The sequence below is a fragment of the Natator depressus genome, chromosome 10 (assembly GCF_965152275.1).
Source record: "Natator depressus isolate rNatDep1 chromosome 10, rNatDep2.hap1, whole genome shotgun sequence".
Lineage (NCBI taxonomy): Eukaryota > Metazoa > Chordata > Testudines > Cheloniidae > Natator > Natator depressus.
In genome coordinates this window covers 77997478-78021253 of record NC_134243.1, presented here as the reverse complement: position 1 = coordinate 78021253, position 23776 = coordinate 77997478, and the positions used below count along the sequence as shown (strand labels likewise).

The following is a 23776-nucleotide window of genomic DNA, read 5'->3' as shown; positions in this document are numbered from 1 at the left end:
CTCTGGTGCTTCCAGGCTGTGGAGCAGGGGGTTGAACTTTGGCAAGGACATTGCCCTGGAGTGACGGATGTGCCTTTAACCATCCCTGGGGAAACCCGCTCAAATTTGGTGAAGTTGTGAGCCTCTGAAAATCTAGTTGGCACATGCTCAATAGTGACTTATTAGCATTTGGCAGCTAGATTGTCCCAAGACACAATCTACGCTGAGTATGTGCTATCCTAGGGCTACATGGGCAGATCAGGACTTTCACAGCAATTGCTCCTCCTGGCTGCCGGGAGGTTGTCATGGTACTGGGCCCTGGAACTGCGAGCAGGGAGGCTCTCTCTCCTCGGCTTTCAGCTCTTCTGCTGCTACTGCCCTGGCAGCATAGAGAAGGAGGGAGGAGAAGAAGGGGTTGGGAGGAGCAGAGGGATGGGGGACCAGGACATGGAGCTAAGGGGACGGGATTGGCACTGGGATGTGGAGGGCCAAAATGGGCCGTAGGTGGCATATGAGCTTGTTGGTGGCCTGATGCCCCAGGGTGAGTTTCATCCAGTGTGAACAGCCAGTTGTTTGTTGAGTTGTGATGGGAATATTTTCTCTCCCCTTTGATTTCAGTGGGAAGAGCATTCTGAACTGACTGTTGTTATTAGGTTTAAAGCTTCCAAGTGAAAAGGGGCTGCAGGAGCATATTTTAAATGAACATGTTTTAGTTTATAGGTCAATGGGGTTTGTACATGATACTCGTCCGTCTGTGCTGGATAATGCTCAGCCGGTCTAAAGGCTGGGAGTAGGTGTGCAGAGATACCTGAAGTGGCAGGTTGAGGCCTGTCCATAAATTACAGGGGGTGAGGTGGGTCCTTAATTGTGTGCATTTGTCTCTGGGTATGTCTTCACTACCCGCCGGATTGGCGGGCAGCAATCGATCCAGCGGGGATCGATTTATCGCATCTAGACTAGACACGATAAATCGATCCCCGAGCGCTCCCGTCGCCTCCCGTACTTCAGCTTGGCGAGAGGCCTAGACAGAGTCAATGGAGCGGGGGGCAGCGGCAGCAGTCGACTCACCACGGTAAGTTGATCTAAGTACGTCGACTTCGGCTACGTTATTCACGTAGGCTGAAGTTGCGTAACTTAGATCGATTCCCCTGCTAGTGTAGACCAGGCCTCAGTGTTACAGGAGGAGGGTGGATCTTGAAAATCACCAAAATACATGGTACATCATTTATGGACAGCACCTTAAGTAGCCATTGCTTATGCAGGTTGATTCAGAGGGATCGTCCCCTGCAGAGGTCAAGGCTGGAGGCTGCAGAGAGGGAAGTTGGGGCATGGCTCTGTAGCCAGGCAGATGAACATCAGTGGGGAATCCAGTTATATCTCTGTGGATCTTGGTTTGTCCGTGCAGAGAGCTGCCAGGTAGATGTGCCTCGCTTCGCACGTTGGCATCAGTCTTGTCAGCAGGCCCCTATGTCATCACCCACATGACAGCAGGGGCGGAGCAGGGTTTTTGTTGCAGTTATTTCTCCTGGCCATCAGGCACCTGCGGTAGTGATGGGCCTAGGCAGCCAGGCGGCCTCTTTGCCACCTGTCTGGCAGCTGTCTACTCCCCCTGCTGGTTTGCAGCCAGCATAGTGCCCCTGGGTTAGAGGAGGAGGCAACTCTGTCTCAGTGCCTTGCTGAAGGGGAGGTGAGGGGCCAGGGGAAGGGAGTAGGATGGAACAGGAATCATGGAGCCGCCAGGGGTTGAAAGGCAAGACAGGCTGAAGCCAGGTGTAGCAAGACAGACAAAAAAATATACTAGCCACAAATAAAAGCTCAGAACGTTGCAACTCTTCACTGAAACCCTGCTCTTTCTGCACCTCCCCAGGGTTTTGTATGTGCAGAGCCATGCCCTTCCGGAACCTTTGGAATTAACTGCAGCCAGGATTGTCCATGCCATAACGGAGGACATTGTGATCATGTGACAGGAAAATGCCTGTGTACAGCTGGATATATGGGAGACAGGTAATAAAACCCATTGCTCTTCAATATTAATCTTAAACAACCTTGCTCTCTGGAGAACAGTGTGTTACATTTCTGTTGCTGCAGTTAGGTGCCTCTTCCTACAGCGGTTCAGGCTTTATAAATATGCCTTTGTTATTACTTTTCAGTGGCAGAGCTCACTGTTTACTGTTGGTTTTCTTTTTTTTACTGTGCTCTTTTAAAAATTTAATGGATTAAATTAAATTTAGATATTTACAGCGACAAATTTAATAGAAAGCATTACATGTTTACAAGATATGTAAATGAACCATATTTATACAAATTAATATCCTCAAGAGTAAGCAATGCAGCAGTTTAATATGTCCCTCCTTTCCCATCTGGGTTGCTGTAGTCTCTGACACCAGCAAAAAGTGATAAATCCTCAACATTTATAAACTAGAGGAGCAGCCTTAATATGATCAGAAAGGATGATATTGTTTTACAAGGCTGTCTTGGATTAAGCGACTTCATTGAAGTATATTCAGAGGGCCTGTACATCACTTAAGCCCATCTTAAGCGATAGCCCACTGAATTTTATCCCTAGTGCAGTGGTTCTCAACCAGGGGTATGTGGGGGACGCAGAGGTCTTCCAGGAGGTACATCAACTCATCTAGTATTTGCCGGGTTTTACAACAGGCTACATAAAAAGCACTAGCAACGTTGGCACAAACTAAAATTTCATACAGACAATGACTTGTTTATACTGCTCTATATACTATACACTGAAATGTTAGCACAACATTTATATTCCAGTTGATTTATTTTATAATTCTGTGGTAAAAGTGAGAACATCAGCAGTGTTTCAGTAATAATGAGCTGTGACACTTGTATTTTTGTGTCTGATTTTGTAAGCAAGCAGTTTTTAAGTGAGGTGTAACTTGGGGGTATGCAAGACAAATCAGACGCCTGAAAGGGGTACAGTAGTCTGGAAAGGTTGAGAGCCCCTGTCCTAGTGCATAAGGAAGTTTAGAGTTTGTTGGAGTGTCTTACTTCCTTTCATCTTTATTTGTGTAACTGTCAGCTATTCAAAGGACACAAGCAAACCAGCCCTAAATGCTACACTTACATTTAGAAGGCCATTCTGCTGTGTCACAACCATGAGACTTCTGTTGAAATCATGTGTCTTCATATCACCGATGCCAGTATTTGCTTTGGGAAATATGTCAAATGGCAGCTGCAGCTAGGTAAAGCAGATGGAAGTAGAAGTCATTCTAGGGAACATTGCTTTAAGGAAAACCCCAGTTATTACAGCAGCGCCCTTTACAAAGCTGGTGGTTGGGACCTCCATGGCACAAAGCCAGTGCCCCTTTAGTTTGGGGGAGCCTTTAAATGTCATGGCTAATCTTAGCTTTAACTTTCTTTTAATTATGGAGATAGCTTTCCAATGAAAAGTGATCGCCAGGGCTGAGTGTCTATCATGGTGATTGTGCCTGAAATCAGAAGCTCTTTGCATACTTAGCCTCAGCTACGAAGGACTGGTTTTGGGGCCTGTGCAGCCAATGGCTCTAGGGCCCCTGGTTTGCTAGCAAGCCCTGGGTCTGTAGGAGACTCAACATTGCTAGAGCAGTCATGAGCTCCCAGCCAGCAGCCGACCTCTGGGCCAGCTCCTTCACTCTGTTCCCAGTACGGCCCCCAGCCACAAGGGGGGATGGTGCAGCAAAGGAGCCGGCTCCGCTCCAGGGAGCTGGCATGAGGGGGTGAGAAATAAAGGGAACTGCTCCCCAACATGCACAGAGCGCATGCAGCAGCAGGAGCAGAAACACTCCCTTGTGGATTTGGAAGAGGAGACAGCAAGCAGCGGGCAAAGGAAGAAGGGATCGAGTTTGCCCATGCTCTTGGCAGCAACTCACAGAGCCAGGGAACGGAAAGGGGGGAGCCTAGCGATGCGGAGAGGGACAAAGGAGGGTACACAGGTTGAGCTTTAGAGGGCTAGCAGTGTAGTATGGGATGGAGAGTGGGAGAAAAGTTGCAGGCCTCATGGGCGAAAAAGGAAATAGAAGGTCTTTGAAGTGTGTGTGTGTGTGTGTGTGTGTGTGTGTGTGTGTGTGTAAATAAGAAGGATGTGGCCCCTGGAAGGAGGTGGGATCTCAGAGGAGAGAGAGAGGAAATAATAGGGGCCAACTGGAAGGTGTAACAATGGAAAATGGGCAAGTAAGGGGGATGGAAAGGTGTGAATATGGGCCCCAATCCAATCAAAGCTTCTAAGTAAGTAGGGCCTGATGGAACTGCTCAGATGCTTACGTGATTTGCTGGACTGGGGGCTGTGAGGAGCAAAATAGACACGAAGGACAGAAGAAGGGTGGTCACAGGAAGTGAGGGTATCCCAAAGGGAAGCAGAGAATAGGAGAAGAATAAGAGGAAAGGAGATTCATCTGTTTTCAAAGCCAATATGCATAGACTTTCACACTCAACTTCTCTAGCAGCAAGAGAGGCTGGGAGCAGCCTGGCGATTCCCACCCGCTATTTAAGACTCCTCAGTTTAGATGAACCCTGCAAAGTTTTTGGGAAGCCCAAAAGAATTATCTTATCGGTGGGTAAAATCCTGTCCCCACTGAAGTCATTGAAGAGTTTTGCGATTGACTTCAGTGAGGACAGGATTTCATCTGTAAACATTTGTTCTTAAGATGGGTACACTTCTTTTACCTCTTCTTAACTACAGCTAGTTAATGGTAAATCTCCCATTGACTTTAATGGCAGCAGGAGCAGGCTCAATATTTAACAAACCTAAATTATTTTACCTATTAATGCTGTGATTTCACTCAGCTGGGACAATAGGACAAACAAGTCAGATTCATTTTCGGGCTATAGTCCATTTTGCTTTCCGGGTCTCATATATTATCATAATGCTACAATATACATTGCAGCCGCAGCAGGGGAATATTGTTTCCAAACAAAACAGTATTTTCTTTGACATTCTTTTAAAATCAGGAGAATATTTCTGTTAATATTAGATATTGTAAAATCATTTTTACTAGATTTTGATTATCTGCCGATGTCCCTTTTTAATTGTTTGTAAATAGCAATATACTGTTTGGAGTCCTGTAAGACACATAATGACATATAGTTAGATAAATATTTTGTGGACTTAACAAAGACAAAAAAGCCTGTAGAAGTGTAATTGTCACTTTTTGTTCACTCCCTGCTTTCTGGGAAGTGGGACCACGCTACTTACCTACAGCAAATTGACAAGCACTATTGATAGTCCCAGATAGCTTTGTGCTGAACTAAAATGACTTAAGCGCCCATGTAAATGTCTGTATTGTAAATTATTTGAATGGAATAATAGCAAAAGCACATCTGGATGCTGGAAATAAAAGTATGAAAATTCTATGGCTGACAACAGCGACAAAGTGAATCTAGCAGTTTAGCTGGGTTTTCCGTCTCGCCATTGAGCTGATAGATTGAATCTTAATAGGATAAATACTACATTTGTTATGATAGAATAAGTAAACCTCTTCTCCTGCTTTGTTTGTATAAATATTTCATAGCTATGAAAACAGTGATCTCCACAGTTTTTAAGTGTATTTCAGATAGCGTTGTCTGTTGTACAAAAATGTGATCCTTGTAAAGAAAACAGAGGCATCATTCTTCCATCAGAACCATTCCGAGCATTCATATTGGAAAATAATGTAGGTGCTTGTAATATTTTCTTCTGTTAAACAGGCTGTCTTATGTTTAATATTTTGTGAAATTGCTTCCATTAATTCTACAGGTGACAGCCATATTCTCCCAGCCCAAATAATTGTAGAACATATTAAAGTTCAGTAGAAATTATAATGCGAGTCTCCCCAGATAGGCAGAAAGCAATGTAAATTAAACAAGAAACACAACTAGGGCTTAGCAGCTCATTTTGTAATTTAATTGAGCAATGTATCTGGTTGTTAATGGTGTTATGGACACATTAGATTGATATGTTGCTAAGGAAGGATGTTTCAGTAGAAAGCTAATTCCTGCTGTGATTATCCTTATGTTCCAGAGGAATTGTTATTAGTATTCTTCTTATAAAATTCATTAGCAGTAGCTGCTTGATCTCCAAATAAATAAGTTGGTTAAATTGTTAGTAGAAAATGGCTAATTATGTAAATGGATTAAGTCGTCAATATTTCATTTCCAGATGCTTTTTTCCCTTCTATGTAATGCTTCATCTTCTATAAATATAGAATGATATAGTGCACCATCGACTGTGCATTCATCTTGTTGAGTACAGTAGACTCCTGCTCACTAGTAGAGCTGCATGTGGCAACGGAAACATAAGACATCTTAATGCATTCATTGCATTTCATTTGTTTTAAGTGTTTCAGTCCTATTCCCATGATTCCGTGTTGGCTATTACTCCGCAGTTGGACTGCACTGAGGACAGCAAAGCTAGCAGCCAATAGTTAGCTCAGGGTGACTCTTAGAGCTCATTCGCTGCCATTTTTTCCACATGTTCCTCTAACTTTGGCTCCCAAGTCTGAACTTGAACAATGCAACAACAGCCGTGGTGAAACAGGCTGCAATTAAATCACTAGCTGGGCTTTTTTACTTACTTTATTTGTTTTTAGTAAAACTGCAACCGTGATTTCTCCTCTTATGTATTGAGCGTGTTCATTTCAATTTGCTAGGCTTGCGTTGTACCTTAATCTTTTACATATTAACTCTCACATGCCAGCTGTGAAGGGACCTGCAAAAAGACCTTTAACACTCACCTCTCTTCACTGTATTTACCGTATACATTTTAATCAATGCCTGGGGTTAAATTAATGCTGATAGGCTATTTCTAATATCTGGTATCCATGAGATAAGGGAATTGGGTTTTTAAACGAATAAAGCATAGCTGTGCTTCATGATGAATCATGTAAACTGAGGTACTAATACCTTGTAAAATTTGGAAACCATCAAGCTGCACCAAGCATAGAAAGAGTTCCATTTTCTAGGACTTTTATTGGCCTTTTCAGCTAGGAAATGGGATCTCTTGGATTGCTTTGCACAGCACTGTGAAACAGACTGTTCAGAATGTATTGGCCCAACATTTCATAAATCATCCAGTAGGGAAATATTTGAAATATAACAGGAAAGGATGCTCAGATAAACAAATCTGTATATACTGTTGATGGGGTTCTGTTTTTGTGTGTATCAGGTATTACAAATGTTGGTAATTCTGAAAAAGAAGCTACACTGAGGGTGAAAACTGTCTGTCTGAGGTTTTGTGCTAGTGACCATCGCTGTAATAATAAATGAAAAGAGGTTTTTAGGTTCAAACTACTGTAGCTAGACAGTACATATTGTGACAGGATCAGGCCAGATGGCTACAGGAGAGTGATAGAAGGCAGATATATTAGCCCCAGGTTAAGTAGGTCCCTTTTCCCTGGGTAAGGTAACAGGGAAGGTTCCAGAACAATCAGGAACTTTCTGGAAACAATTAAGGCAGACAGGCTGATTAGAACACCTGCAGCCAATCAAGAAGCTGCTAGAATCAATTAAGGCAGGCTAATCAGGGCACCTGGGTTTAAAAAGGAGCTCACTTCAGTTTGTGGTGCGTGCGAGGAGCTGGGAGCAAGAGGTGCAAGAGACTGAGAGTGAGAAGGCGTACTATTGGAAGACTGAGAAGTACAAGCATTATCAGACATCAGGAGGAAGGTCCTGTGGTGAGAATAAAGAAGGTGTTGGGAAGAGGCCATGGGGAAGTAGCCCAGGGAGCTGTAGCTGTCACGCAGCTGTTACAGGAGCCACTGTAGACAGCTGCATTCCACAGGGCCCTGGCCTGGAACCCGGAGATTCCCCCCATCCCTCCATTCCCCCAACTCCCTACTTGATACAGGAGGAGTTGAACTGGACAGTGGGTTTCACCAGAGGGGAAGGTCTCTGGCCTGTTCCCCGATCCACTAGATGGATCAGCAGAGCCTGCGGGGATTGTTCTTCTTCCTTTCCCCATGCTGGCCAGCGAAGAGGCTAACTGAGTGAACGGCAGATTTGAGCCACGAAAGTGGCCAAACTGAGGGCTGCCGTGAACCTCTGAGGCAAGCAAATCCACCAATAAGCGCAGGACCCACCAAGGCAGGTGAGGAACTTTGTCACAATATGCAACCAGACAAGGGGCCAGATTCACTTTTGATATAAAACAGGTGCAAAAGCAGCATAAAAGGAAAATAAAATCATTCTTTGTTGTAGCACGTTATTCTTAATATTGCTTAATTGATCATGCTTATTTTTCAGTTCTGATTAGCATTCCGAGTGTGTGGTACACATTTAAGGAAGTGTGTAGTGCTTTGAAAATGAGAAGAAAGCAAATATAGATGACTTTCTTTCAAGAAAGTAGCTAATTGTGTATCAAATTGTTCATGCTTTCTGAATGTAATTATTGAGGAAGTGATAGCGCAGTCACTTTGTTAACACTTGTGTAAATACTGTGAAATTTAACTGGACAGAGATTAAATACACTTTAGGTTAGCAGCAATTTACATGCTCAAGATAACACATCACCTCAATGATTTCATTTGTTCAGTACATTACTTAAATAAATGAGGTATGATTTTATGCTTAATATATCAGCTACAATATTCCCTTGGAAAAGTCATAAACGGACTAGCCTCTATTTAACATTTGGATTTCATCAGATCTCACATATTTCTTTGCAGGTGTCAAGAGGAGTGTCCTATTGGGACGTATGGCTTTCAGTGCACTCAAAAATGTGACTGTCAAAATGGTGCAAAGTGTTACCACGTAAACGGAGCATGTATGTGTGACCCTGGGTTTAAAGGGATTCGTTGCCAAGAAAGAATGTGTCCAGAAGGGCTTTATGGCCTAAAATGCTACAGGAAATGTCCTTGTAATATTACCAACACTCTCAGGTATGTACGTCATACTTTCTACTAGGAGCGAGACTAATAGATACAAGTAAGAAAGCATTGAGAAAAAATCTGTATTTGACTCCATCCCTTTCTCCCAGCAGTTTTCCTTAGGGCCCAATCCAACTCCTGTGAATTATTTCTTTGATTTGAGTGACTACAGGAAATCTTAAGTCCCAGTTCAGCACAAGACTTAAGCCCTGGCCTAACTTTAGGAAGATGAGTAGTCCCACTGAAGTCCTGAACATGCTGACTTACATCTCAGTCCTATAACCCTTACTCATGTAAGTCAGGATTACTTGCACAAGTAAAGGCTGTAATATGAGGCCCTTTATAGATATGCCTACCCCTTTTATAGACATTGCAAACCATCTACATCTTAGGCTGCAATTCCCACCATCTCTCGCAGATGAAAGGATGCCAACAACATGTTTTATTTATCACCGAGAGCATCAGAAGGATAAAAGCTTTGCAAAGATTGGATGGATAACACCATGATACTGAACTCTTCATTTTTAAATTTTCAGTAAAAATATTTTCTATTTTAAAAAAAACGTCAGAAGTTCAAAAAACAGAGAGATTTTACTAACTTCCATCTCACAGACTCGGTTTATGACGTGGAATTTCTTGTTGAGTCTACACACTCCAAACAGAGTTGCAAAATGAAACCTAATTTGCTTCATCTTATGTCTCATGGCAAATTACCTTGTTGAAAACACTTGAGGCAGATGTATAAATAGACGTAAATCAATATCCCCCAGTCACTCTCCAGCATTCTAATGAAGTCAACATTGTCAAAATAGACTTATCTCCCCTTCTCATATGTGCCTATTTTTGCTCTTCGTTTAGTACATGCATATGTAAAATATTCAAGAAAATAATTATCAGGGAAGGGTACCTGAAATGGAATAAACCTCACTGAAAAGATCAGATCTTAATTTTTTATTCCTTTTTGCTTCGTTTAAGACCCAATCCTGCGAGGTTCGGACCACTAAATTCATGCAAGATGCTGTGTGCCTGTTGCTCCCAATTGATTTCAGTGGAAGTTACTGAACACCTAGCAGGAAGTGCTCAGAATAGGGCTCTTCATCTGCCAGACTAACGCCATTGTATGTTGACACCTTTCTACCAGGCAACAATAGAACAGGATAATGTAGGAGCTTGGACTGTTAAATGAAAGGGATTTTTTTACTCTCCCTCCTGCTCTGATCCTGATTTCACATCCCTTACTGTTAAATGTTCACAGCCAGGCCAGGGTTTTGTAGGTTTCATAAAGAGATAGGGATAATTGATGCTCAAGCAAACGTGCCCTTGATAGGGACATTCTTCAATTTTAAACCAGACTGGTGGAGACCTGACTGCTGCTGCTGACCGACCTATCTTGCAGTCTGCTAAGACACAAATACTTACTCCTTAATTATATATGCAAGCAGCACATGTGGAATAGCTCAATTGTGAGTGTTAAGACTTTGCGACACTGAGATTTGGCACTTTTACTGTAGCAGCTATGGGTTACTTAAAACCTCCATCACTCTGAGCAGAGCAGCAATTACAGCTGTGCTCCCCAGTGAAATAGTTGCTTGCACTGTGTAGTTTGCCCCTAAGGAGACTCTGCACCTGCTAAGACCGGGCTCACAAGTATTTTATATAACATAATGGAAGCTACTGCCATGAATAAGAGTGCTAGGCGTGTATAGCTGAGAGTTAGACACCACGGGTTAAGGCTGGATCCTGATTCAGAGGAAGGCTGAGTGTAGTCATGGGGCAGAACAGCCAGCAGAGGTGCAGGTCCACTTGATTGCTGTTGGCTCAGTTGCCGGCTGGAGTGGTCAGGGCTATCTCACTTGCGAGGAAGACGTGGGCAGCGGGTATCGTAGTCCAGGGGAGGCTAAGCCTCCCCTAATCCAGGCCGTGCCTGCACCCCAAGCCCCTGCCCTCGCTTTCCCTCTCCCTTGAAGCTGGCAGGGGCTCAGTTCCAGCCCGCGGCCTGGAGCTAAGGGCTCAGGCCAGCGTCCAGGGGCGGCTTGGGCCTGTGGACGGGCTGGGTGGCAGCACAGTGCTCGGGACAGTGCTTGGGCCGGCCATCTGGCCAGCAGCCGAGGGGTTGGGCCGGCACGGCTGCAGGGGTGGGGGCGGCTCAGGCAGAAGGGGCGGGGCAGGGGACTAGCCTCGCCGAATGGGGAGTTCACCCACCTCCCATGGAGGAAGATGAAGGACTCAGCCAGGAGTGTAAGAAAGATGAGCACACTCTGAGGGAGTAGAAAGAAGATCCTTTTGGGGTGGCTGGTTGCGCTGGCTGGAAGAACCTGCATTGCGTGGGGATGGGCTAGGATGAACAGTGTGTCAAGGAGGGCTAGGGCACATGTTTTTAGAGAGACTCTAAATGTTGGTGGATCAAGGCCCCTCTTAGCTTTGATCCCCTGTAATAGTTAGTTACTTTCTACAGCTGATCTGCTCTTGGTTGCTGCCCAGCCAGTGCTTCCGATGCTTTTCCTTCCATCCCTGCCCCATCAGCTTCACTTGCAGCAGCCTCTGCTCAAGATGATATCTCGCTCTCCTTAATAAATGAGTCTAGTCTCTCCATTGATAATAATCTGTTTTTTCCCTGCATCTTATCACCACTGTTGTGGAACAGAGAGATATCAGCAAGCTGTAGAGCTGTAAATGTTCTTTCATTCATGTGTGGTATTTCAGCCTTCCACTTTTCAATGAACTCTGCAGAATCCTGTCAGTTTCTGAGCCAAGGAGTGTCTGAGCTGATAGGAAATGACCTTCTCCAAAGACATTCCATATTTTGAACAACTCTTTGTACAGACTTCCTACTTGGTCCCATGCAGTGCATTCCTTACCCAGATTTTCTCTCTCCTGGGGCTGCTGGCTTCCAAAATGACTCAGTTTCTGACAGCCATCTGCTTTCCAAAAATGCCATTAAAAGCTGATGGCTAGTTTGTTTTGAGACCTCAACGATCTGGGATAATGTTATTAACCACTGGATAGGATGGAGGGAGAGGCCGGCTTCTTTTTCTGTCAGTGGTTTTGTCCTTTTCAGTTCAGTCCTTGGACAACTAGCTTAAACTGTAGCTTTTTGCGGGGGAGGCAGGGAGAACATGATTTGAAATACAAGATCAGCTTTTCACAGAATCGGAGATTATAAAGCCTGAGGGGGGACCATTTATGATCATCTAGTCTAGCCTCCTGCATAACAAAGGCCCAATAATTCCTGCACCAAGGCATTCTGAGAACTTCCGTACAGGGTTTCAGCCAATCCCAGCACTAAGTATAAAAGGCTCGATTGTGATTTCAACTGTATACCCAAGGAGGCAGAGGAATGTAAAGGTGTAAGAACCCCCACTCCTGCCTAGTGTCTACCTGGACATTGAGAGCAGGTGTGCAAGAGTACAAAGGGCTTATTCCCTTATGCCCAGGAGATGGGCGAAATCTTGGTTTCATCTTCCCAACTAGCTGGCCAGTGCAGCTGAGCCAGCGATGAGGGTTGGCAATTTACTGCTAGCATGGGCCAGCAGCAAACGTTTGTCCCCACCAGCAAAGGCAGAGCAAGAAGGGAACTGTGGCTCCTTGTGCTTCAGCTCACATGTACGAGCCCACCTGGCACCCTGAGTCATTACTCATGTGGCTAAGCCATGCTGAAGCCAATGCTTCTGTGTCTTCACTGCTCTGCTAGCTAGATTAACACTGGTTGGGGTTTGTCTACATGAGCTGCAGTCGCACCCCATGATTGCAGTGTGGATGTACCCTAAAAAATATTTCTTAAAGGGAAATTGGGAGGGGGAGGGCACCAACAGTAGAAAATTGCAGCAAATAATTAATAGGAGTCGAGCTGATGTTAACTATAGCAAAATAACAGGGTGGGGGAAATGTACAGCTTTTACATGGGAGTGCAGGAGCAGAGGAGACTGTTCTAAATTGCGGTCTGCACTAGCAGCCCCAGAGCAACTCCACTGTTATACTGTGTCTGAGGGGAGACCACTCCCCATTTCCATTTCTCCCATGCCCCCAGCCTGGCTACTTGGGCCTCGTGCCAGGGACACGGTTGGCATTCATTCTATCTCTTCCACAGCTCTTCTTCCGAACATGGGGGGTACATTTTAAGTAATCCTATTTGATAAGACGCGGTTTAACGTAGAAGCACACGTGGCAAGGTGTTGCAAGAGCATGAGGGCAAATGAACGTCCCCTTGCTGCAAGAGATTGAAAAGCAGATGTTAGTGAGATTGCCTTCTCTGATTCGTCTGCAGGTCTTGTGTTCCCTTACCAGCCCATTGGATTGTCTGTATTGTTTGTATTTCTTAATTTCAGCTTATTGGCTGGCAGGGAGAAACTTCTTTTACATGTTATCCATCAGGCTGCCAGAGCGTAATGTAGACAGATGGGCTTGAAGGGGGCATTTTCAAAATGGGGAGGGAAGAATTATGCACATCTATCTGATTGTTAGTGGAATTACCTGTGCCTTACTTTAAAACTTATACCTTCCAGTGTCTAAAATCTAAAACTGTATCACCTTGACCTACTGTATGTGGTGAATTAAATTCACTAAATTCTATATATAGTTAAGTTTACACATTGACTGGATTTGTACAGAATGCTGATACAAAGAAGAAGAAACAGAAAAGGAGATTCCTAAATTTCTCTCTGTTTTCATGACAAGGGGTTTCATTTAGATTTTTATGTAACTCTACTGACATTAGAATGCAGTGGTATTTTTTACAAGTACCAGAGTCTCCGTAATAATATCTCAATACTTGTATGGTGCTATCAATTTTAAATCTCAAAGGGCATCATTATCCCATTTTACAGGTGGAAAAATTGAGATGCAGGGAGAGGGTAAGTGACTTGACCAAGGTCTTGTAATAATGGTGGCAGAATCAGGAAGAGAACTCAGGTTTTCTGACATCTGGCATAGAAGCCAATCTAAGTCCATGAGTAAGTCTGTCCATCAATACAACCTGGCTATCAAAGATTAGTGTTATGTTTCAGTGCACTGTATCTCTATGGGATGTTGACCTACTGTTTCTACTTCCACAGAATATAAAAAAGATACCATAAAGCTCAGAGTTTTATTTAGAGAATTTTCCTAGTTCTCTGGTAACAGCACTCTTTAATGGAACATACAGACCATACCTTTCGAAGAATCCTAAGCAGTACGAGTGCCGGGCCTGAAGAAAAGAAAGTCTAATTTCACTAGTATGCTGGGACTTTGGTAGAAAAGGCTAATTATATGAATCTAGAGGCCACAAGCTTCTGTCTTGCATGTGCAAGATCGTTGCCCTCTTCTAGTCTGGAAATAGAATTGGCTCCATGGAAGGGTGACAGTGCTTCCACACCCCTGCTAGTGGGCCTGGGGGCAGATTCCATCCCCCCAACTCTTTTGCAGCTCCCTGCACAATGCCAGTTTACGCTAGCTTTGTTGTGGGTGTTAGGGTTAATTTTGCCCTTAATAAATAGCCTGCATCCCATGCAAAAAAGCTGTCCTATTTGATAAAAGAGCCAGCCTTCAAGCAGAAATGCTTACGGGGTAGAGTATTTTCAATTGAATTGTCATAGACTGATTCAAACTGCTGTGATCATATATTATTTTTGAAAGATTTAATTTAGACAACAGATGCCGCACTGGTGAAACCCTACAATACGTGCAGTAGAAACAAAACCAAAGAAACGAAAAAAAAATCCTCTTCAGAAATATTCCTTTAATGTTTGGCTTTCTGCTCCCATTAGATAATGATGAATAGATGCACAGGGAGAAAAAATGAGCTTTTATTATTTTTATCTAAATGTTAAGAGGTGCTGTGTGAGCAACCATCATTTCAGGGGGATGCTTTGTCAGAAGAATTTCATGGCTGGTGGTTCATTAGGCTGATGAATTGTTTTAATTAGTCAGTAAAACACTATTTATGATGAAACATATGACAGTCGCAAAATGTGGTGATTCTTAGTCACAACAATATGTAACTAATCTCTTCTACCAATGAGAGCATAAAATAGGCTCACAAGCCAGGCTTTATGAGGTTACCTTTAAAATGAACACAGAGGATATTAATGGTATAGCTACGAAGAAACCCATTCAGTCCAGCCATGCCAACAAGTAACTATAAACCATAAATAGAGCCTGGATTGGTAGGAACCAGGAAGAAGATTCCTAGGATTTTCTCTCTCTATAGATTTTACCTTCGAGACTAGGAGAGGAAATACTCACTTGTTGCAAAGTTATTCCTCTTCTCTCTACCCTAGGGCCAGAAGGTGCCATTAAGGCACCATTGTCTAATGGTGCGGAGGCGGAAGGAGCATAGTGCTTCTCCGAGAAGAAGCTCCCACTTCTCCCCATAGTGCAGCACCCAGGAGAAGCTCATCCCCTGGAGCCTGTAACACCCTCTGCATCCAGTTGGCTTCACTGGTCAGTGTAGAGGAAAGGCAAGGTGATGGTCATGCCCCTTTTGCATGGCGAGTGCCCCAGGGGGAGCGAGGAGGAGCAGTTTCTGCACAGAGAGGAGGAAGTGGTGGGGAAGTACAAGGAGGTGCCCACTGGCTGCTCCATGGTAGCGGGGGAGGCGGTGCAGGGACAAAGGGAAGAAGGATGCTTGTCCCCTACCCACCTGGGGATCTGCTCAAGGACCAGGCACAATCTGGCCCTTACAGCTTGATTTTTATTTATACTTTGGCCCCTTTCTGCTGCCAGAAATGGCCCTTCATGGCTATTGGAAACACTCACTATTCAGCATTCAGGTACCCTAGAGAATTCTGTTGTGTCACACTCACAGAGGCCCTGGCTCGCCTCTCTGCACAGCGGAGAATTTGTCCCAGGACTCCCGTTGATTCCAGCCCTGTGCACAGCTTCAGGACCGTGGCTGTGCTGAGCCCATTTGATGTAGCTGAGGATTCCAGACATGGTCTTTTCTGCAAGAGAAAAGTTTTCCCCACCTACTTTCCCTCTGTCTGGTTTAGCTGCTCTTTCTGAAAGATTCTGTCCTGTAGTCACTCACCTCTGTGCCAGGAGGCTTGGAAGGGATTCTGTTCAGAGCTCCTTTTCTCTCTGATCACTACACAGTGATCTCCTCCTCCTCTAGTTTGTTACCTTCAAATTGTTCCGAGCCCCTGCCCATCCTAAACTGACCATACTGTGCCTAAATACTGCCGTTTATGTAAGGCCCCCATTGATGTCTGTGCCAAAACTCACATTGATTTGAATAAAAAGAAAAAAGAAAAGGAGTACTTGTGGCACCTTAGAGACTAACCAGTTTATTTGAGCATGAGCTTTCGTGAGCTACAGCTCACTTCATCGGATGCATAGCATATCGTGGAAACTGCAGAAGACATTATATACACACAGGTTTCAGAGTAACAGCCGTGTTAGTCTGTATTCGTAAAAAGAAAAAAGAAAAGGAGTACTTGTGGCACCTTAGAGACTAACCAGTTTATTTGAGCATGAGCATCCGATGAAGTGAGCTGTAGCTCACGAAAGCTCATGCTCAAATAAACTGGTTAGTCTCTAAGGTGCCACAAGTACTCCTTTTCTTTTTTCTTTTTATATATACACACAGAGACCATGAAACAAAACTTCCTCCCACCCCACTGTCCTGCTGGTAACAGCTTATCTAAAGTGATCATCAGGGAGGGCCATTTCCAGCAAAAATCCAGGTTTTCTCACCCTTCCCCCCCCCCCACAGACACACATACAAACTCACTCTCCTGCTGGTAATAGCCCATCCCTCTTTGAAACCTCTCTTTATAATGCGCATGATAATCAAGGTGGGTCATTTCCAGCACTAATCCAGGTTTTCTCACCACCACCCCCCCCCCCACACACACACCCCCCTCCAAAAACCACACACACAAACTCACTCTCCTGCTGGCAATAGCTCATCTTACAATGTGCACAGCAATAATCCAAGTTTAACCAGAACGTCTTGGGGGGGGGGGGGGGGGTTTGTAGGAAAAAAACAAGGGGAGATAGGCTACCTTGCATAATGACTGGACCAGGCTGAGGTTGATGGTGGGATGGAAATTGTTGAAATCATGGTGGAATTCCATGGGTCCAGATGATGAAGATGTCATCAATAATTTGCGCTATATTGATGACATCTTCATCATCTGGACCCATGGAAAAGAAGCCCTTGAGGAATTCCACCATGATTTCAACAATTTCCATCCCACCATCAACCTCAGCCTGGTCCAGTCCACACATGAGATCCACTTCCTGGACACTACAGTGCTAATAAACGATGGTCACATCAACACCACCCTATACCGGAAACCTACTGACCGCTATTCCTACCTACATGCCTCCAGCTTTCACCCTGACCACACCACACGATCCATCGTCTACAGCCAAGCTCTGCGATACAACCGCATTTGCTCCAACCCCTCAGACAGAGACAAACACCTACAAGATCTCTATCAAGCATTCTTATAACTACAATACCCACCTGCGGAAGTGAAGAAACAGATTGATAGAGCCAGAAGAGTTCCCAGAAGTCACCTACTACAGGACAGGCCTAACAAAGAAAATAACAGAACGCCACTAGCCGTCACCTTCAGCCCCCAACTAAAACCCCTCCAACGCATTATTAAGGATCTACAACCTATCCTGAAGGATGACCCAACACTCTCACAAATCTTGGGAGAAAGGCCAGTCCTTGCCTACAGACAGCCCCCCAACCTGAAGCGAATACTCACCAACAACCACATACCACACAACAGAACCACTAACCCAGGAACCTATCCTTGCAACAAAGCCCGTTGCCAACTGTGCCCACATATCTATTCAGGGAACACCATCACAGGGCCTAACAACATCAGCCACACTATCAGAGGCTCGTTCACCTGCACATCCACCAATGTGATATATGCCATCATGTGCCAGCAATGCCCCTCTGCCATGTACATTGGTCAAACTGGACAGTCTCTGCGTAAAAGAATAAATGGACACAAATCAGATGTTAAGAATTATAACATTCATAAACCAGTCGGAGAACACTTCAATCTCTCTGGTCACGCAATCACAGACATGAGGGTCGCTATCTTAAAGCAAAAAAACTTCAAATCCAGACTCCAGCGAGAAACTGCTGAATTGGAATTCATTTGCAAATTGGATACTATTAATTTGGGCTTGAATAGAGACTGGGAGTGGCTAAGTCATTATGCAAGGTAGCCTATCTCCCCTTGTTTTTTTCCTACAACCCCCCCCCCCAAGACGTTCTGGTTAAACTTGGATTATTGCTGTGCACATTGTAAGATGAGCTATTGCCAGCAGGAGAGTGAGTTTGTGTGTGTGGTTTTTGGAGGGGGGGGTGTGTGGGGGGGTGGTGGTGGTGAGAAAACCTGGATTAGTGCTGGAAATGACCCACCTTGATTATCATGCGCATTATAAAGAGAGGTTTCAAAGAGGGATGGGCTATTACCAGCAGGAGAGTGAGTTTGTATGTGTGTCTGTGGGGGGCGGGGGGGGAGAAGGGTGAGAAAACCTGGATTTGTGCTGGAAATGGCCCTCCCTGATGATCACTTTAGATAAGCTGTTACCAGCAGGACAGTGGGGTGGGAGGGAGTTTTGTTTCATGGTCTCTGTGTGTATATAATGTCTTCTGCAGTTTCCACGATATGCTATGCATCCGATGAAGTGAGCTGTAGCTCACGAAAGCTCATGCTCAAATAAACTGGTTAGTCTCTAAGGTGCCACAAGTACTCCTTTTCTTTTTTCTTTTTACAAATACAGACTAACACGGCTGTTACTCTGAAACCTGTCATTGATTTGAATGGGGGGAAAAGAGCAAATGCCACGGTGTGTGAAATCATCTGCTCTTTGCAGGTTTCTGAATGCCTGTGACAGGTTGGCGTCGTGTCACCTTCAGCCAGACATTTCCTGCCTTTTATAGCTGCCCTGAGCAAATTTTAGCTTTTTTGTAGTTTATAATCTAACTCTGGCAGATATTTGACTTGGAATTTTCTACTTTCAGGTTTTGTTGCTATTTACAACGAGGATTGTTTATTCATCTGTACCTCTCCGTAACGCCTGTCTTTCTTCATTAGCTGCCATCCACTCTCTGGAGAATGTACCTGTAAAGCTGGCTCTGCTGGACTCTATTGCAACGACACCTGTCCTCCTGGATACTATGGTGAAGGCTGCCAGCTGACCTGCCTTTGCCAGAACGGTGCAGATTGTGGTAGCGTGACAGGGAAATGCACCTGTGCTCCAGGATTTATGGTGAGAGAGAGACAAAAATAACTGGGTATTTAACATGGGGTGCCTGCAAAAAATGAAAGAGGAATTAAGTCTCATGGTCCTTTATTCTGATGATCCCCAGCTGCTGTCCCCAGCAAGGGGGGAGTGCAGTGATGGCTTAAGCCTCCTTTGTCCCCTACTGCAGGTTCTGAGTTGAGCCTGAGGATTGGACTCCCAGTATGCTTTTTAGCAGTTGTCTCAATGAAATATATATTTTTAGATGTGTGGGGTAAGGATTTTCAAAAGTGCCTAAGGAAGGTAAGTGCTTACATCCTATAGGGAGTCAGTGGTTGTTGGGCAACTAACTTGCTTGGGCATTTTAAAAAAATATAGCCCATGGAGCCTAATTCTCCACTCCTTAACATAGGAATAAATCAGGAGTCAATCCACCACTGTGAAACCAGCATAAGAAAGAGGGAGGAATCAAGCCCACAGCATGCTAATAGCAACTGTAAAATAAAGATCCTCTTTCTTGCCAGGAATACCATTCAGATTTACAACATACAAATATTTTGGGACCCTTTACTCTTCCTATTAGTAAAAATATATATTGCAATATATATTGCTCCCAGACTGCATTACTGCAAAGATGAAGCCTAGTAAATTCCTATAACCTTGCTTCAAAATAATATTTAATTTCATAATGAAGATCCTTCTTGCACAGACATTTAAGCAGTGTGGTTATTGAGGATAGCTCTATAGTCACTGAAGCATATTTAGGCATTAGTATCATTGCCTTCTCATAATGTACTATAATCTCTGGCAATTAGTCCATGAGGGGATGTAAAGCCTTGAAATTGCTAATTTATTGCCTCTGAAGTGTATTTGTCATTCATATGCATGCCAGAAGAATCGAGTTACAGTAGTTCTTTCAGATGCTATAGAATATAGGCTGCAAGGAAGATTCGGCAGAATCTCGGCCACCTTTTCTCCTCATCTCGAACCACTTCTCCCCCGCTGAGCTCACTTTGCGGCACATTCCATCTTCTGGGTGTGGAGCACATGTTAATGCTCCTCCATGGAGCAGCCTGCAGGTCGTGCTGTAGATGCAGTGGGACCAGAACCCTCTCAAGTCACAAAGCATCTCATCTCAGTGACAGGGTTGAGACCAGATTCAGCTCCAGATACGTACACATGTCTCTTGCTGGAGCAGTGGGGAGCTGTCAGAGTAGAATTTTGCCCTTGGACTCCACCAGCCCTAGGTGTGAATGGAGTGTTTCTGAATGTGGGTGTCTGGCACATGGCAGCACAGACAATAGAGTGCTACTGGTATGGAGCTGGACAGAACTAATTAGTCGGCGTTGGCATAAATGAATTGTTTCGTGCTTTTTTCCCCTAACGTGAAGCTTGGTTGATGTAGCCCAGAGGGCAGCAATTGTGACATGTAATTGCAAAGAATTAATGTGAGATAAAAATCAGACATTATACAAAAGTGTTGGATCTAAACAGAAGCTGCTATAGCAGGGTAAGGTAAAAGGTTTCATGTAAGATAGGAAGCTGTTTAATGTACAATAGCTGGAAAGGCAGATAGGTTGGACCCAGAACATTTCAGTTTGTTGGATAGCTAGAAAGTGTAGTGACCAAGAAATGGCAGGACCTTTTCCTGGCAAAGAACTCCCTCTACCCACTTCTCTTGCACAGATGGTCTGTTTTTTTAACTGTGCCATGCCTCGTCTGTGTCAGGGCAGCTGGGCAGGGTTTCAAAATGAGTCATCTGCGAATGCAGCCAAAACTGGGAAATTTTGTTGGGACGTAGAACAAGCCATTAAAAACACAAAGCATCTGGTCACCTTTGCTAAATGTATTTAAGTAGAAATAAGTTGAAATGCGTGTGAGTAGTTTGCTAAATTTTTGGAAGTTAAACAGATTTTAAGTTTTAAAATAAAAACGTACAGTATAGCTGTGAAAATCTTTATTAGATGGGCCACTTCTAAAAATTCAAATGCCAAAGCAAAATATTGGCCAGCTAAAATGTCTTGGATGGGGTTTCAGATCATTTTATATCTTTATTTTCCTTGATGGCATTTTGGGTGAAAATCTGCTGCCAGATTTCCACATAGATGTCTCCAAAAAGTGACTAATGCTGGTATTAAAGGGGCCTGTATGGGTCTAGCTTGTTTCTGCAAATGTACAGTAAGTAAAACTGTGTCCTCACTAGGGGATTAGACCACTTTAACAATATAGTTGAAGTGGTACAAAAACTGTGTGTAGACCAGCCCAAAGGGATGTCTGAAAAACCTAACTGATCTGTGCAATTTTCCCATATTCCTAATTGTGTTTAACTGAGTCCTGACCTTGCCAGGAATAACTCACTGGAGTTAATTGCTTCCCTCGCTTACGGTGGATTTGCACTAGTGTAACAGAGTTCAGATTTACATTGGTGGAAGTGAGAACAGAATCTAGCCCACTGCCAACAGAGTCTTCAGATGAATATGTAACTCCCATGTAAGGTGTCACATCCCTGTCTCATGGCTAGCATGGAAGATAACAGCCAGTTACTTCTGAAGGTGACAGAGTTATTCTGTTAGCTCAAGAGGTAGTAGTCTGTGCTGTAGTGCTGAAGTCTACAGGTTCTAGCCCTGCAGACGACCTGTGGTTCCAAACATTGCATGTAGCCACCGAGGACATGCCTACATCTATATCTTTACATATCTGCTAATGTATAAGGCAGATAGCAAATTTCAGCAGATAGGAACTTTGTCTGAGCTGAGGACAGTCCACACACTGGCACTTTTTCTTTCCCTGTAACAGTTCAACTGCGTGTGACCATCAGCACCTGGGAAATGGAAACAATCAGAGCAGCATTGTTTCACCAGCATGAGGGAAGGGACATTGTAACTAGGCTGGAGGAAGAGCTGCCATTGATGCTGAAGAAGAAGCAGGCAGACGGTTGTGGTGTGTATGTGGTGAGGTGGCCCAGACGGTGGTGGAAGGATTCCGTGTGTATGTGGTGAGGTGGCCCAGACGGTGGCGGAAGGATTCCGTGTGTATGTGATGAGGTGGCCCAGATGGTGGCCTCTTTATAATACAAATGGAAGTGTTTTTGTCTGTTTTGAGGTAATGGGGCATTGGGTAGGGGAGACAAATGATTATTAATACGTTTCAGTTCCGACCTTGGACCCAGTGTACAAGCAGAAAGTGGGTTGTGTGATTGGGGGAGGCCATGGGAGTTGAGGGGAACAGAATCTTCTCCCCGCTGGCTGCAGAGCTGCTCCAGCAACATCAGGGCTGTAGTAGGTCCTGCAGCTGCTGAGCCTCTCCTGTGCAGGGGATCTGAGGGGCGCAGCTGTGCTGTGAAGATGACAATGGCGCACTGTAATGACAAGCAAGCCCACTGGGAAGTTAGTATGTGGCGTTTTTAATAAACGTGCATGAGGACAGCCCCTGATTACTGAGCTGCTTAACCACCAATCAGGGATTTGAAAAGCCCTCCTGCAACCGGACCTGTATTTTGGGAATGCACACTTGTGACACCGAAAGAATCTGATCAACACATACAGGGCCACTGTAAACTGGGGATTAAAGCGGAGGAAACTTCTCTAATGGTAGCAGTTCCACCCACTCACCCCTGCCACAGAAAGTCACTCTGTGTTCCTCGTGATAAATGACTTGAGAGTAATAACGGAGGTGGCAGCAAGGGTTACACTGACTCGCTGTGTCCTCCCTTCCCAAGTTTTTAGCGTTTTGTCTGTTTTCCAAAAGTCTAAAGGCCAGATTCTGCCCTCACTTACCCTGTTACAAGCCCACTCAAGGCAATGGTGCTAATGGGGTGTAAGTGAAGTCAGGATTTGCCCTGACCCTTCTTCTTTTGTTTTTGGTTCACTCAATTTTATTCCTGTAATTCAATAAACGAGACAAAGAAGGCCAGAGGATATGAATTAAATATGACAGGAGACCACAGGAATCCTGACCTTCTGTCTGGCAAGGAAATCTTGAAACCAACCCTCAGCACATACCTATCAGCTTTCCAGTTACTCAAGTCATTATATGTGCTGCTGAAATCAGGCTGAAAAGTTCACACTCTCCATTCTGCAACTAATTGCAGCTCTCTGAGAAACTATGGTTAACTAGCTACTGAGATTTTACTTGGCTTTAAGGCTTTGTTCCTTTGTGGGTGTTTTGTTTTTCCTTTGAAAAATGTATTTACCTTCAGATTCTTTTTTGCTATCTGGTGTTGTAAGGAGATATGGCATTAGAACATTTCTCAGGCCAAGACACTTTCAGCAAACTTTAACACTTGTAGATGGAGTGTTTGGTCAGCTTTTACTTTGGTGGGTGCTCAAGTCTATATTTCATATCTAGGTGACAGAACTTATATTACTTTAAAGGCTTCATCTATCTATGCTGCAGTTTTTTGAAGACCTGTCTATTTTTATTGAACCCTGCATGCTGGCAAGCAAAGCTAGCACTTCATCACCAAAATGAAAGAATTCATTCTGAGACTTCTCTTTTTCTTGACTATATTGGTAGTCCCCATTCAGACCCATCCCTGTATTATATGGTAAGGAAAGGGATGGAAACTATAAAAATAATGATCTCTTTATAAGAGATGATTTTTCTTTTGGAATATGTCTCTGAATCCTTTAGGCTTGCCCAGTTATGACTTTGCATTATGCATCTATAGTCATTTGAATCTTTTGTTATTACTCCATCAAAACTGGATTTTAAAAATATTAATAAAGGGATGTCCTTAGATTCTATCCTGATCTTTAAGTCCT

General features: G+C 44.1%; 1 protein-coding gene across 4 annotated transcripts in view; it reads left to right on the top strand.

Moving 5' to 3' along the window:
- Positions 1-23776, top strand: part of MEGF11 (multiple EGF like domains 11) — a 376622-nt gene that overhangs the window by 249081 nt on the left and 103765 nt on the right. For all 4 annotated transcript variants that reach the window (XM_074966585.1, XM_074966582.1, XM_074966584.1 and 1 more), the window contains 3 exons: positions 1847-1983; positions 8619-8831; positions 18866-19040. In XM_074966585.1, coding sequence (XP_074822686.1) covers positions 1847-1983; positions 8619-8831; positions 18866-19040 — 525 coding nt within the window. The remainder of the gene's footprint in view (positions 1-1846; positions 1984-8618; positions 8832-18865; positions 19041-23776) is intronic.